Below are 17211 nucleotides of genomic sequence, written 5' to 3' on the forward strand. Positions count from 1 at the left end.
ACTCGACACAAAGGTGAACTGTTGGGCGGTTTGTTGTTAACCAATACTGTCATTTGACTGCTGCTTTCTATTTGTACATTAATTTGATCCAATGCAATCTTCATACATTTAAAAATGAATGAGACAGAAAATTGTGTAAATGACCTTTTTTTGGATGTAGACTTCATATATTGCATTAACTATGTTGGCGAGTTATGTGTTTTGTGTGATATCCAAATAATACTCAAATTCATAGTTATGATTTTTACAGGGGGGTGTTGGCTAGGTTTTGGGAAGACGAATTCAGACCTTGTTATGTTCTTGTGTGTAAGAAATGCAAAATAATGGGGCTTGTAAAAATGCTGAGGTTCTACGCATTCAAATAATATGTCTAGGTCTGTGCTTCTCAACTTTAAAGATTTGATGCTGCAATATTGAACCCACACATGGTCCACAGAGTTAAAGGGGTCTTCAACTTAAAGTTTAATATGTTCCAGATAAATAATTGATAATAATTCATGTTTATTTTCTATCTATTTATACTATTTGTCTTGGGAGAGTTTGCTACAAACACACTGTTAATTTTGTCCTTGTTTTGAGCACGCTAGCTTACTTTGAAGTTAACATGCTGATGCTCCTACTGAAAGCCACAATTTTTTTTATTTCACGGGGACTTTAAGATAAACATTCTCCCCATACACCACGCCAGAGGGAGCAAATCGCCACAGATCCAGACGATCGGCTCAGACTCCTCATCATCCCGAGCTGTGGTCATGTGACTCTTCCCATCGGTCGGGATTTCACTCTCGGCATGGCGGAGATGATGGATCTCTGTGTGTTGTCAAGTAACACTTGTTTTTAGCTGTGAGGAGAAGCCGGGGTTTCTGTTAAACCGTTGTGCGCCGTTCTTTCCACACGGTTTCGGCTCGTAATGGCGGAACGCGGTGTGGATGTGTCTGCTCTCCCCCAAGAGGTCCGGGAGCAGCTCGCAGAGCTGGACCTGGAGCTGTCCGAGGGTAAGCCTTTATTTATTAACGAGAGATTCAATATCACCGATGAATGATGGTTTGAATGCGTGTGTCCGGATGAATGGGTGTTGATTTTGAAGGCTCGGTTGGGCATCCTCAATAAGAGCATCAACACACATCAGGTTCAGGACACGATCGTGATCGCGATGATGCTTCAATGTCGCCGCCGCTCGCGGAAATACACTGACCTCCTTTTTCGACATCGCTTTCGACATACTGTGTTTGGGCTTTCAATGCTCTGACAGGCCTCTTATTTGTGTCTTTATATTGCACGTTGTGCAAACTAAAACATGACGTTCGTCCGCTGTGCGTTTATTCTTGTGATAATGTACAGGCCACCGTTTATTCTGCATGTGCCCTCGCAAACTGCATAAACTCTATCAAAATACAGGGCGTATATTTCAACAGCTGATTTCAACAAGCTAAACACGATGTTTCTGTGGTAAACAATAGCTTTGGTTGTTTTTTTAGGAGCAGTTGTTATTATGATGGGTATTCTGTAGTTCATGTATATTTTAAGCGTTGGTTGTTCGTTTATGTATGAGTGCATTTACTGAGCAGTTTTGCTTTATGCAATGGCAGAGCTATAAATAAACAAGCTTTCCTCTATAAACAATCAAACTTCTTAAAATATTCAATGATGGGTCACATAGATTTGAAGTGCATGAAAATTCCTCCGTCAAGCTCTTCACAGGAAAGCTGTAAGTCTCTTCTGAAACTTACTTGGAATATGCTTAATGTCCGAGTACAATGGTGGGACTTTTGAATATAAACTATTTATATTTATAATATAAAATATCAAAAGAGAGATGTATCTTAAAAAATGTTTCTAATTTTTGCTGTCACGCCATAGGAAACAATTACAGTTTATTTGACAATTACAGATATATGTGCACATTGCACACATATCTATGCACATGTATTTTGTTTCCAGTATGAGCAGTGTGAGCTACATAAAGGAATTATATCACATGCATGACATGCTAGTTGTGTCATGCACGTATTTGTTTACAGTTAGTGTGTCATTTTTATGTTGTAAGTGACATTGTTTGTTGCTGTGTGCATGTCCTTTGTGTTATGCAGTCTTTCAGCAGCGATGTATGAAAGATTCAGAAAAGCGAAACATAAAACCTTAAGCAGAGTTTACCTTGTTATAAAGAGAGATCCTCATTTATCTCTGCATCAGAGAATCTCTTGATAAAACAACTGATCTGAGATCAGTGCAGTCTGGCCTCAATAGGTCTCCCACACAACTAATCAGAGAGCAGCTAGAGGGAGATTTCACAAAGTAGGTTTGCTTTGATTTATTGACAAATGTCTCCATCAAACACACACATGCTCTGTATATCTTCTTGTTTAAATGTATTGCTTTCTTTCAGGTTTGACTCACCTGAACCATGTTGTTTGTATTACGTATGTGTTTATGTATCAGCAAGGACTGTTTGTCAAAGCCCACAATGCAGTTCTGGCACAATTCAGTCCCCACCTACAGTCTTCACATTTTGGCTCTTGGACAGAAGATGCTTACTGCAGCCCTTAGTGTACAGCCAAAACATACTTATTCACTAAGTATTGTGATGCTTCTGCCTTCAAATGCTTTAGAAAGCATTCACCATATGTATAGGGCTTGTGTAATTGTTAAAAGGATACTCATATCCTATTTCCCTTTCATTGATGACTAGTATAGGTGACTGTATACAAAGAAAATGTCATAATGAAATGTTCTTTCTTAAAGTCTGAACAATCATGGGGCGGGGGTACGTGGCAGGGAGGGGGAGGGGTTGGACCCTTGTCCTAAGATTAAACTAAAAATGTACAAAGCTTCATGTTATTTCTTTCTTGCTTACATAACCATGTTACTGTTTTAATAGCAGGATAGCGCTGTTGCATCATGAAAGCAATAAAACCACATCTTAGGGTTTCGTTTCATTCTCTTACCTCACTGAAGCGGCTCGGCTCTGTGGGAGGGTCTCTGGGTACAAAGTGGAACAATCACAGCTGTTGTGGTCTTTGTAGATGCAACTTGTAGTTACAGTTTTGGAGAGGTGCATCTAAGGGTGTGGGCGAAGGCAATGATGACATAGGGTTGATGGAGAAGATACTTTAGAAAATAGCCTCCCTGGAAACACTCACAACTTCGTCTAGTGTGTTTCACCCAAATTTGCAGAGAAAAAAATTGAAAATGATAAAAATTTGACGATTGCTAATGATAGGAGTCTTGAACCACATATATTAAAGATGGAGTGACACATGCAGTTTCTGCCAATCTCATATTAAGCTTGAGTTCCTACACAGTAGTTTTGTATACGTCGTATCTTTGAAGAGTATTTCGTTTGATCAAATATATAAAAGCGATACAGCTTTTTGATTATTTCCGGAAAAAGATGAGCTGCTGGAGACAGGCAGGGGGGACAGAGCAACAGCACGAGCACACAATACATCATAGCATTATCCCTTCGTGTTGTTTACATTATGCACGTATGTGGCGATTGCCAAAAAACACAGACGTGTGACTTAGTTTGACTTTCCAAATGCAGTTCATGTCCGGCATCTTATAGAGTTTCAAACGATCTCCAAATCCAGCGTTATATTAACCGTTTATATAACATCCATCACTGAAATGCTGTGATCAAACAAACACACACACCTCTTTTCTCTCACGATCGCACGAGTTACGAGCTGCAGACCAACAGCTCAGTGAATCTTGACGCAGCGCAGCCAATCCTGATAAGCGGGCCTTCCTATCGCTCGTTGGTTGGCATGTGGGAGGGCTATTTCTTTCGCCTTTCTTCAGGCGTGCTTTTCCAGGAGAATTGCCAAATAAAAGGAATAGGATCCCTGTTATAAAACACGTATCCAGACTTATTAAATTTTTTCAGAAACAAGTTGGAGTGCTGGGGTAGATATCAAGTACAGAAATACTACTTCACATGACCAGCTCGTTTTTTAACAAGTTGACCATGTTAAGCATGAGAAGCCAGCACGTTTAACAGTATAAAAAATAAAAAATGCATGAAATAGTATGTCACATCTTTAATATTTAAATGAAAAAAGTGTGCAGTGAGGTGTTTCTTCATTGCACTTGAAGGGAAGCTCAATATGTCAGACAGAGGGGTTGTAATAAAAATTATCAAGGTCCTCCCATTGTTTTATCATCCCTGTTAGATGTCATCCTGTCCTGAGGAAGAGAGACAGATACTGCAGTATCAGCACATATTTTCTATTTGTATGTGTAGTGAATGAAAGAGTCTGTCTGTGTATGTGTGTATGTCTCCATGACAGAGCATTAGGGGTTGGACTTCGGAGGTTCTGACAGACTCACACACAATGAACGCCATTGAAGACATCATGACTGAGCTGTAGTGATCTCTACTTGAATTCCTAGCACATACTCAGACGCTTTATGCACTTAAGCTGATCAAATGAGCTGTGTGTGTGGAAATCCTCCTCAATAGATTGTTTAGGCAAAGAGGCTTGGACCTATTGTATAATGATAGCTTGTTCGTGTGTGGATGTGAGTTCAGGTAACCTCAGTAGGACAGTGTGGCTGTAGGAGGACAAGCTTTAGTCTAAAAGAAAAGCAGAAAGATATACAGATTAAACAGAGAGAGAGGGAGAGAAAGAGAGATTGCTCTGATCTAGGTCACAGAGCGTCAGGAAGCAATGTTTTACCCTTGATTCACAGCAAGCTTTCTGACATGTTGCGCTTCCTCTCTTTATCTCACACTATTATGGATGTAAAACCTGACATTTTATTCAACGATTTTATTTAACGTGTAAAGGGGAGAGAGAGAGAAAAAGAAGTTGATGTGTGGTGAGACTTGTTAGAACTTAATGTTACTTGCTGTGTGGAATGTGTGAAATGTGTTCCACAGTAACTGAATTGTTTACCGGTGTGTGATGGACAGAAGCACACACCCTGCTTACAGTAGACAAACCACACACACACAAACTCATTCAAACTTTTGAATGTCTCTCATAACTCCTCCCACTCAGGTAACATTTAACAAGATTCAGGTGAGGATGAGCTTGTTTGCGCATGATATCACATACTGTTGCTGTAGAGGGCAGGAAGAGATTTTCTGCATCGGAATTACTTTCACAAACTCAAAATGCCTATTTGAGTTGTTTAAGTCAAGTCAAGCTTTTATCGTACACCAAATGTTGTTCATATGGGGAAAAAGGCAAGAATAACACTGAGAAAAGTGTTCATATGGGGGAAAATGCAAAAAAAACACAGAGAAACGTTGCAAAATGTTTTTTGCAGGCACTATATTGTACAAAAAAGCTTGTTGGCTTTTCTTAGCTGGTTAAAGTTGGAAGATGCTAGTTAAAGTCTAGTAGCTGTTTTTACCTTGTAGTTCAGCTTGACCAGCTAAAATGGTCAAAACCAAAACCTAGAACAGTCTGCTGAATTAGCTAAAACCAAGCTGGTTTACCAGCAAAAACCAGCTTAACACCAGGAAACTTGACCTGCCTGGTCTAGCTGGTCTTCCAAGGCTGACCGAGCTGGTTTTTAGCTGGTTTTAGCTGCAGTAGTGGGTCATCTAGTCTTTCGGTCTGACTGGCAAGCTTGTCAAGCTAAAAAATGGGCAAAACACTTCTAAAATCAACCTTATTTACAAACTTTACCATCTAAAACAAGGCTGGGAGACCAGTTTAGGCTGGTTTTAGCTGTGTTTTTAGTAGGGTGTTAGTATGACATGGATAAAATAACTTGGAAAATCTTCACACAGTCATTTTTATCAGGCTTGTCCATTTGTTTTGCCAAAAATGATCTCTTAAATCTGATCTGATCTGAGTGGGCATTTATGTTGTTTTGGTACGTGTGGGTATCTATTTGAATGGGTTGTATTTAGAGTCACAGTTGCTATGGTAACAGTAGAGTTTTCCTTAGGCTCATCTCATTCATAACGAAAAGGCTAAAAGCATAACAAAGCCCATATGCAACCAAAACAGCTAAAAAGCGAGCCACATAACAAAAAAAGCACACGTGACCTATTTTAACTGCAATCTGTAACTTTAACCTTTTTATCGCCATATCTGATAGAAACATAAAATGGGAGATTACTATCTACTTTTGTTTGTTTGATAAAATCAGACTTTCCAGTGAAATCCAGCACGACATCTCAATTCATCAATTATCAAATCTGCAATTAATCCCAATGGACCGCATGAGAAATGGGACTGTGGAGGGCTGAACCTAATTCGTATTATTATCTGAACTTAATCCTGCTCAATGCTTAATTTATAGCTTTGAAAATTCAATAAATATCTAAACTGATCAAACTCTTTTATATTTAAAAAAGAAAAACACCACCACTTATACTTTTCTGCACCTCTATCCTATGTGCATATCACTTATACATGTACTAATGTGAAATCAGATGTGTAATATACATGTCTAAAAAATTTTACATTTTAATATTACAGTACGAGTTAAACATTTGGCATTGCAAACCGCTCTCAATTTAATTTATATCCATTGTGAGCCATATTTAAAATTAATCTGGTTCTCGAATCTGATTGGTTGAGAGCTATGCCATATTTACCAGAATCTGTAGATTTTTTTTCAAAAATCATGTTTTTTATTTTGTTCGCATGTTTTTCTTTTGTTTTATTGCGTTAGTTAGCAGTATTTTTGAGAAATTGTGGCTTGAAATCAAAAGGCAACTGCACTTTGATATCAATTGGAAGGCACAATAAAAATACACTTTCGAACCATTATATATCTATAACGGGAACCAATTCACAGTCTGTGTCCCTCCGCCATTTAGCTAAATCGGATTTATGAGAAGTGAAATTAAAAGCAGTCTCTCTTAGAGCAATTCTCAGCAATAGTCAACGATTGCAGCACAGCAGAACCCTACGTCACAGCCGTATCTCTATCTCAGCGCTCAGGACGCAAGTGTCTAAAGATGCGCATTTGATAACGGAAATTTCCCGCCTCAACACGAGGCGGTTCAAAAGACACCATATTCGATCGCAGCGTTTAAACACGCCCGTCTAGTCATCTAATGGATTTTGTCTGTATAACATCAAATAAGTAATTTTCACCAAAATCCGAACTATAACACAATGTTATTAAATACATTTAAAAAACGCCTGGTGGGGCGGATGAAATGGATTTGGACTCTGATTTTTATCTAACTGCTCAATTAATGATTTTCTTTATTTACATTTATGCATTTGGCAGACGCTAAGCGATTTACATTGCATTATCCTATACATTTTACATAGGTATTTGCTATCCCCTGGGATCAAACCCACAACCTTGCGTTGTTAACGCAATGCTCTTACCACTAAGCTACAGGAAAGCTATTTCAAATAAAATGTTATGTGCTTTTCTCATTTTATTTTTGTTTTCTGTGCATTTCATATTTGATTTGAGTTCAATTAACAGAATTTGTAAATAGTTTTGTTTTTAAAAATAAAGTAACCTTTATCAGTTGATTCCATGTAGTATATTACAAAGCAAATTCAGAGGGTTGCACCTGACAAGGCATGTTCTCAGGTGTGTTGGGCAGTAATTTGAGTCTTGTCGTCACCTGAAAGCACACACCCTAGTAACTCTGACATTACTGTAGTATTGCAGAACTGGTTGTTTGGTCTAGAAAGAAACAAGAACAGATTAGAATTAGTTGAACTCCCAGTCGTTTCCACTTCTGTCTGTTTCATCTTCTCTCAAACAAGCCTGTTTTTATCCTCTCAACAGAACAGGAAACCGTGTCATAGTGTCGAAGATTTAGTGCTGGAGAACATGACATCATCCAGAGGGTAAAGAGGAAATGTGTGTGTGTGTGTGTGTGTGTGTGTGTGCAACAAGAGACAGAAGTTGGGGTGCGTACGAAAGGACACCAAGGGGGGGGGGGTGTTGAAATTAAACTTCAGTACAGTGTGATACAGTTTTGACAGTTGTCTCATGGTCACCATATTGGGTTGGGTATCCAAGACTGTGTGTGTTTGTGAAAAATGACACAATGACAATGGAGAGATAGCCGTGTTGTGTCTTGAGTGAAAGTTATTGTGACCGCTCTGTTTTGTCATAGTGTTTCAGGGTCAGTAATGCAGTGAGCAGGCTTTGCCTCTTTTCTCTTCTTTTAAATATTACTCATATGTAATACAGACACACATTCCTGCTTCATATCCAATTTTCCCACAGTCCAAGCAGCCAGTTTGTATACAGTATCTTATGTTCTGAAATACACTGAAGGCCTAGATGGTTTAGTTTTGTAATAGTATAGTAAATAATAACATCAGACCTTTATTAAACAACTTATATTAACTTCAAGATGCTATAATACTGTTACCATTCCAGACAAAAAGAAGGTTCGTAAAATGAATGGATAGTTTTACATAAATTGTTTAAGAAATAGTATATATTTAGGGGCTGTAAATGACTGGAAAGTGTCTCAGCTTTTTTAAATTAGATGTAGCTTTTTTGCAGTTTACTGTTATATTCACAGTGTGACAATAGTCTCCAGCAGACATCTACAGTTTAGTTTAGTTGTGTATGTGTGTACATGGGTCAGAGACGTTAAGATGTCCGCATCGAAAAATATTCAAAGTAAAGTGATTTTATATCCATAGAAAGCACATTAAATGCATGTAAATGTCTACTTTATGATTTCAACTAAGTTTTAGGATAATAAAATGTCAAAATGTTACATTGTCATTCAGTTTAACACAATATTTATGACTGTCCAAATTCAAACAACATGCTTATTCTGACTTGTACATAAGAATAAGGGAGCATATTACATTTTATTGTGCTTCAAATGAGTACAAAAATCTTATTGACAAATGGGCAAAACCTAGGACTGTGGCAATTTTTTTTAATAATACAACTGATTAGCATTTGGGGTATAAGTCATTTTTTAATGTCATAAATTTATTTTTGTTGTAAATATGCCTGACAGGATTGTTACACTGAATGACATTTCTGGAGATCATGGAAAATGTATGATATTTATTTTTTGCTCAGACAAACTAAAATAAAAATGCAATTAAATTAAATTTTGTTTTTGTACAACGATAGTTTAAAGTAGTATTACACATTGTCTTTATGCTTTTTAGTCTTTGACACACATATACATTTATTTTTATTTTTATCTATATATATATATATATACATTTATTTATTTTACTGGTAGGCAGAACTTCCTTTGAAAGAGATCAATACCAGCCATATTGAAAGTTGCATTTCTTCCAAAGGGTCATATTTTTACTAAAAATATAAAATAATTTTATTTTAGGTTTATTTGGATTATTTTTTATTTGGAGAGTATATGGCCTTTGACACAACAAAAAAATATTATTGCATACCTGCATGTTTTTACAACATATAGGCACTAATATACATACTGTTCTACATTTAAAGTATACTTTGGACATTTTACATTATTAAACTTTTTTTTTACAAGAGGTTAAAAATTATTTTCAAAAAAAAATAATTAACTATATACTTTCAGGAAAAATGTGTAGCCTAATTAAAGTCCGTTCAGGTTAAAGAAATAAGGAGACATGTGTAAATATACAAAACATACATGCTTACATATATATGCAAACATATCTACATGCATACATGGTCATCTTTACATCACGCATCTCCTGTCCATGTATAGTTACAAAGTCAGGTCTTCTTTCAGATACAAATTCAACATGTTTTCCTCCAATTTTATGCATGATAAAAGTATGTACTACATTATTTATTAACATGTATAATATACTGCTGGACACTAATGTCTTTGCTGGATATTTCCTTGATTTTTTATGTTCACAATAAATCCATTATATGCATCATTTGTCTTGTGACAGGTAATGTTACGCTCTGTTTGTAGTAAACATTTACCAATTTTAGGCTTTCATTTCTACTGGATATTTGCGGGTTTCTGGAGGCACCGTTTTATCAAAAGTAACTTTAATCTGATAGTTACAGTAAAACACTAATATCTGTGCAGTTTTATCTCTTAAGGGAAAGGAGTGACCTCCTCCCTTAACTCCCCTCTGCCAGGGCCAAGAAAGGCTTTACTGTGATTCTGTATGCCCACACACGACATTGGCTGTTGTATGTGAGTATAATTACAATGTGTGGGTAATGGTATACAAGAATAGAGAAATGTCACTGGCAGTAAAATAAATGCACTATTTAGAAGAAATAATAGTACCCTTTTCAAAAGCATTTATTCAATAAAATATTATGTATATAAGAATCAAGGATGTGATTGTTACTTTTATGCCATAATAACAGGATGTGCTTTACATGGGTTTACAAATGATGTTGTCGCATGTCATGCAAGGGAGAATTTGAGGCTTAATCTACAGAATGTTGTTGCTCACTCTGGCAACAACCATTCGGAATCCATCTAATCCTAAATGTGGACTGGACCATCGTGGTCCACTAACAAAACCCTCTATTTTTCAATTGAGTTAGCAACGTATTTACACATCCCTTAAACGCCTTAAAACTTTATATCACTTCCAAATCTGCCTTTCCCCCAGACGCTCAGTCATAAAGAAAATTAACATGAGCACATCTACACACACCCCTATATGTACATACACGTCAAGGAATAGTCCACTAAAGCTAAAAATATCCCATGGTGCAGCTGGGTTCTGTCCTCATGCATTACTTATGGCAGTTGACTCTTCTATTCTTTCTGTTTTTCTGTCTTTTTAGACACTCAAGTGCCTTAAAGCACGCAGCATTTTTTGATGTGTTGAAACAATTTCAACTTAAACAGGCAAACAGTGCTGGACGTATTAAGTAGCTCCACCCCTTTTTAAAATACCCCACAGCGTTAGAGTGTGGCAAAGCTACATTTGACAGCTTAAGACAGCCACAGTACAATATTACTCGTTTATAGACGAATGATTTATTATGAGTGATTTATTTACTTTTATTAAACATTGTGACACATTTTGTGGGCGGAGCTTAGGCTGAGGCAGAAAGATACCCTGACCGCATTACTAATGCTAGGTAGCACGTCCAGTTTGCTTGCTTTATGACTTGAAATAATCCACACCAACAAAATGCTTTTTAATTTTAAATGTCCTGAAGTGAAACACTAGCATTTTTGATGATTGTTTCTATTCAGTCCGCTTGTTTAATTCTATTTAACTACAGCTGTCCTCAGTGTTTTTGTTTGGCAATGGCAGCAGGCATGTGTAAATATATAAAATTGGACACTGTATTCTGTATCACTTCTAATTACTTAACTATTACTTTTTATGAGATCAAGGTGGAAAAAAGAAAACCGGCCAAGCATATCGGCCTCGTATCAGCCATCGGCTTGCCTGATTTCCAAATATCAGCATCAGCCAGAGAAAAACCCATATCCCTATGGTTGTCAATGGGATCCAAGAACTGTTTCGTTACAAGCATTCGTCCAAATATCTTTCTCTGTGTTCAAACAAAGAGAGACATTTATTCAGGTTTGGAACAACTAGTGAGCACTTCATGACAGAATTTTCCATTTTGGGTGCCCTATCCCTTTAAATGCAGGAAATGACAAAACGTTTGGTTTCTTGCATATATCTGTGCTGTTTACTGTTTACAGAGCAAGCGGGAAGTTTACGTGCAAGGCCAATTTGATTTGAATGGGATTAGATTAAATATTTTTTTGCTATCTGTTTTAAAATTTTCACCCTTTTGGGAAATGTGTTGAAATGAGCTTCGTGCTGCTTACCCTGCACACGTATCATCACCAAAGCTCTTTAGATCCCTCATAATCCCGCTAGATTACACATTCTGCTCTATTTCACACTCACACGCACACAGATGCAGCATTTACTCACACCAATGGTCGACAAATGCACGAATGTGATGATCTTATGGTATAACTTTTTTATAGTGCATATTGTGCGATATTGATGTATGGGATGTACAGTATGTGTATGGAGTTAACATACAGTGGGTCCATTAACATTAGGACAGTACTCAGAATGTATTTATCTTATTGCAGTGGATTAATATGTAATGAAATAATTCTTGGTGCGGATTTACACAAATGCTACTGTAACACACTTCATTAAAGGGAAGGAAGGAGGCGGGAACCGGCAAACATTTAATAAAGTAATATAACAGCCGGCGGCCCCTCACGGACGACCGCCGGCGAACAAAACATAATATAAATACAACCGTAACACAAGTTCGGGCCCGGTCCTCTCTCTTCGACGGTCCGGTCGCTCGTTCCTTTTATATGCTCCCATCTCCTACGTGATTCGAGGCCGGTGTGCGCACAGCTGGCGCTAATTCAAAATTACTCACCGGACTCGAACCACGGTCTCGCCCCGCCTACTCTACTACAGCTACCTGTGACACATATTGAATCCCAGAAAATCCATTTCAGCTCACTCTATCATTCTTAAACCTTCTGCGGTCAAGTAAGCTAAACTGTATAAATGACCATTGTCCTGATAACTGAACTGACCACATATCAAATTTCCTACATAGTGCTGTTTTCTCATCTCATGTATCACTCACTCAAGAAATCAATATTTCATGTCCATTTATTCATATGTTTGGTAGACATGTAATATGCACTTATCACACCATAGTTATAGAGACATAAACCCATTCACTGTGACTTTTTCGGGTCATGCTGGTGCCCCTTTCAGGGTGTGTCAAAAAATCTACCGTGTGCATTGTTGTGAATGGCCTTCAATGGTCATGTTTTCAGATGGTAATGGCATTATCTTTCTTTTTAAGGTGACATCACACAAAAAGGATATGAGAAGAAGAGGGCCAAACTTTTAGCACCCTACTTGGTACAAATACAAAGTAAGAATAACAGAAATATTCCTTCTTATTTATACTTGCTTTTTCTCCTTTTCTGCCACATTACTCTCTTTCCTTGTTTTTCTTAGCTGTCCACTGACTCATATGTTAATGTGGTTATGAAACATCCTCTCAGGCTGTTTCTCTTGAGGTTGAGGGTTTAAGTCAAAATCCCTCTGCCCTCTACTGATCATGTGTAGAGTGTTAGTTTGAAATGCTTTCCCTTATTTGTTTACACTAGCGGTTGCTAGAAATATAGGAAGATAGTTCAAATGTGATTATTTTTTATTTGGTGCACTCTATACAATTTATCATTTACATAATATGAAATCTTGGGTATGTTGCTGTGTATGTCAATTTGGCCGAATTTTGTTTTTGCTATTATTGCAGATGTGGCTCCGCCTCCAGCATACGATGGACAGTCTCCTGGTCAAAGCTCCGCCCCGGCACCTGAACCTGGCCCCTCCAACTCCTCTTCCTCCTCGTCCTCTCGTCACCGGCGCACACGGCGAGCACACCGGAGTAGTGGAACTAGAGATGAACGTTACAGATCAGGTAAAAACAGCATGTAAATCACAATGAGCACTGTAGCCCCTGATTAAAAAAATTCAGGAGCCCCTTAAATCAGCCAGCAATGCAATTATTCACATTTCCCCCCAAATAACTGCATTACTGAGACTGACAAATAAGTTACTTGACGACAGCAGATTTGGTTCTGTTTATTTAAAGCAACACTTGAGAACTTTTCCCCCATGTGTTTGATAAGCGCAATTGTCTGTTATCAGTGTCGTAAATGCTGTCGCTGTATTAGCTTCCCCGTGTGCAGCGCAGTGCACGTGAATTTGTTTACCAAGCTTATGGAACAGAAACGATGGAACAAATGCAGAAACGTCGTCTGGGAACTCTTCTGCAGGCAGGGAATGGGAGGGGCTGTGTGTACTGACCCGAAACCAGAACTTACAGAGTGTGGTTGTAGCTGCTATGAGGCAGTTCAGGGAGCAGCGGGAGTAGAATTCGTCCGAGATGTTCTACCACTGAAATAATTTTAGAGACATTATTTTAAGGTCGAAAAACAAAGTGTTGTTTAATCTATCACGTTAGTGAAAGACACGAAGTTGAAGTGTGTCGTTTTCACACCATCCAAGGCAACAAATGGAATTGCTAAATAATATTCTCACAGTCCCTTTTTTTCAAGCCCATTGGGTGGACAAAAAGGTCATCCCACCTTAAATTCACATTTTGGTTGATTCAAAGGTTCCTTTCGTATAATTTTCCTGCTACATTATACTTAGACAGAAGAATTTTTCCTGGGTTTTTCCTGGCTCAAAATGAGGCGGAGGTGGTGCCATTCCGATCTCATTCTCATGTGGTTCATTTTAAATGATTCAATGATCTCTTATATTCGCTAGTGACTGAAAAGTAAAATAGTTTAAATGAATCGGACTCGAAGCACGAGCGGATATACATCACCTAATTCTGACCTCAACCTGGAAGTAATTTATGAAACGGCGCTGTTTTATTGTCAATAAATACTTGTAATGTTTTAATGCTACTTTAAATGTTATTAAACACCTTTAATGTTACTAAATCCAGACATAGCTTCCAGGTTTGTATTCAAACATTATAATAGTTAGCAGTGAACAATAAATGAAATTTTTATAAAAATGAAAAATGTGAGCACAAATCATTTAGGGATTTTATATTTAAAGCAAAATAACTTACAAAACAACCACAGTAAAATGTTGATTAATTTCCACAAATGAAGTTTTAATTGTTTTGAGTAAAAAACACAAACCATATTTACAAAACACATCAACTGCAAGTAACAGTAAATAACGATCAACAAACGTTATTCTCCTTCTTCTTCTTTCCTTTTAATTGTGGGTCACAACCAACATGTTTAGGTGTATAGGCACCTATGGTACCGGGGTGTGTAACATCAGGGTTTTCAATACTTATGTGGATTAAATAAAAAAAATCAGATTTTCTAAACCTGTATTTTATAGAAATTCATAAAACATCAGCTAACATAATTTGGCGAGACATCAATGTTGATCGTCAAGAATATATAAATCCATAGTGTTCACATTCATCCTCTTTGCGTAATTTCACGGAAGCCATATGTGTTGTGCTTGCATTGCACATTGAGACAGTGTCAGTCTGCAAGTAGTGAAGGGATGCTGAGATAAATTACCCGAGTTAAAGTTCGAACTTCGGAGAGCTCAGCGACGCGATTTTGCCCCTTCTTTATTATTGAGTGGAGGTGACGTATTTCCTGTTCGAGAGTGGAGCTCCAATCGCCCCATCGCTGTGCACAGTATACAAGATTCAACGATCCAACTCCACAGCTAAAGACATTACAATAACGTACGTCATGTTTATTTAAGAAATTTCAAGAAATTAAACGTACTTGGATGCAAAACAAACAACCAGAGCTAGCTCTTGTTCTGCAACTCTTTTTTGCACCGAAGTATGCTGAAAACAAACAGCGCATCAACTTTGCAACTTCCGCAACTGCAATTACAAATGACAGTCTGTTAAATGCATGCAGCATTTCTTGTAAAGACACCCGAGAGTCTGAGGCGACACGTCATTTGACTCCAATTTCTCTATGCAGGAAAAACCCTGACTTCACCTTAAAAACTTTGTATTAGATATTTACAGGCTCTCTGAAGTACATTTGAAGTATTTATAGAGCTGTATATAGACATTTCTTGAGATTTATAGAGTGTGAGGTTTACACAGTCCCTGCAGATGTAATTTTCTCCATATGGTAATATTTGCCTTTTTTTTACCACATTCTTCTATAAACCATTTGGTCATCTGCTATGGTAGTTGACAAAATGGCTGCCTAAATTAAATGAGACAGTGGGTATTTATTTTCCACTATAGAAAGATGGCATGTTAGTTACTGTAGGCTGTATGTTTTAAAGGGATAATTCACCTAAAAATAAAAATGCAAAAATCATTATTTACTCACCATCAAAATCATCCGAATTTGTATACATGGAACAAGTATACAACAACAGTATTTTTTATTTTGGAATAAAAGTATTTTTATTTTGAATTACTTAATACTCCTCTTTTGTTTCATCAGTTCATGGTAATAGTCAACCAATGCTTTTTAATGATGCTGATATCAAAATAGCAAAGTGACTGTTGCCAGTGTAATATGAATGTATTACTTAAAAAATGTAACTTAAAGGGATAGGTCAACCAAAATGAAAATTCTGTCATGAATAACTCACTCTCTAGTTGTTCCAAACCTGTATAAATCTCTTTGATTATTGAGGACAGAGAAAGATATTTGGACAAATGCTTTTAACCAAACAGTTCAGGAAAAATTACAATGGTTGTCAAAAGTGCCCCAGAACTGTTGCTTTCCTACATTCTTCCAAATATCTTTCTCCGTGTTCATCAGAACAAAGACATTTATACAGATTTGGAACAACTCGAAGGTGAATAAATGATGACAAAATTTGTATTTTTGCGTGAACTATCCATTTAAAAACATTACTGTGCTTTCTTCTGACCAGCCAGATATGGCAGCATTGGCCAAATCAATGGTTTGACTTCGGAGCAAGATTATTTGTGGGACCAACCAATGGGAGGAGTGTTTGGAAAGTCTTTTTGCAATTCACTACTTCGGTGTTCTGTTGAATTCACTACATAATTTATGTTCATGTCCTTGTTATGTAAGCGTTACCAAAATTCCCTGTCTTCAGGGATAGCCTCCTGGTTAAGGAACTGTGCTGATAACACATAGGTTGCAAATTGTAATCAGTTTGCAGCAAAGCATCAACTGGAAAATTAATGAGATTTCAATTACTGTTGTGCCCTTGAGCAAAGCGCTTAACCTCAGGATGTTCAAGGTTGACTGTCCCTGTCACGGTGGGTAAAAACCATCTGCTGAAGAATCTGCTCAATAGCACAGAGGTTTAGAAAAACAGAAGATGCCTTTCACTTCTTATACTGTATAAAACCCAACGTGGTGAGACTTCAAAAATACACACACGTCATTTATTAAAGTCATCCAGATTATTCCAGTGGTCTAATAAATGTCCTCTGAAGCAAACTAATACATAAATTGAGCTTATTTAGTGATCGATACATCATGTATCAATGGCAATATACTGCACAGAGTTGTAAGTTCAAAAAAGGCGTTCCATTGATAACAATATTATTGGATCTCGCGTGACTTATGACACAAAATTGACCTTTTTTCTCAGACATTCATACAGAGGCGGTTCAAGCAGCATTGGCAAAGCATAAGGAGGAAAAGATGGCGCTGCCCATGCCAACCAAACGGCGCTCCACTTATGTACAGTCACCAATTGACAACTGCACCCCGCCAGGTAAGAGTCCACACAAACACACCAAAACTGTTACACTGGCATAATAGTCGTCACTTAGAGACAGTTATTA

General features: G+C 37.4%; 1 protein-coding gene across 4 annotated transcripts in view; it reads left to right on the forward strand.

The window, feature by feature from the left end:
- Positions 1–705: 705 nt before the first annotated feature.
- Positions 706–17211, forward strand: part of dip2bb (disco-interacting protein 2 homolog Bb) — a 36738-nt gene continuing 20232 nt past the window's right edge. For 3 of the 4 annotated variants that reach the window (XM_056749780.1, XM_056749781.1, XM_056749783.1), the window contains exons 1-4: positions 707–995; positions 12718–12789; positions 13177–13341; positions 17016–17141. In XM_056749780.1, the coding sequence (XP_056605758.1) occupies positions 911–995; positions 12718–12789; positions 13177–13341; positions 17016–17141 (448 nt within the window). In that variant the 5' untranslated portion in view covers positions 707–910. Of the gene's footprint in view, positions 996–12717; positions 12790–13176; positions 13342–17015; positions 17142–17211 lie in introns of all 4 variants that reach the window. The other variant, XM_056749782.1, reaches the window with a different exon arrangement.

The sequence above is a fragment of the Triplophysa dalaica genome, chromosome 6 (genome assembly GCF_015846415.1).
Source record: "Triplophysa dalaica isolate WHDGS20190420 chromosome 6, ASM1584641v1, whole genome shotgun sequence".
NCBI classification, from domain to species: Eukaryota; Metazoa; Chordata; class Actinopteri; order Cypriniformes; family Nemacheilidae; genus Triplophysa; species Triplophysa dalaica.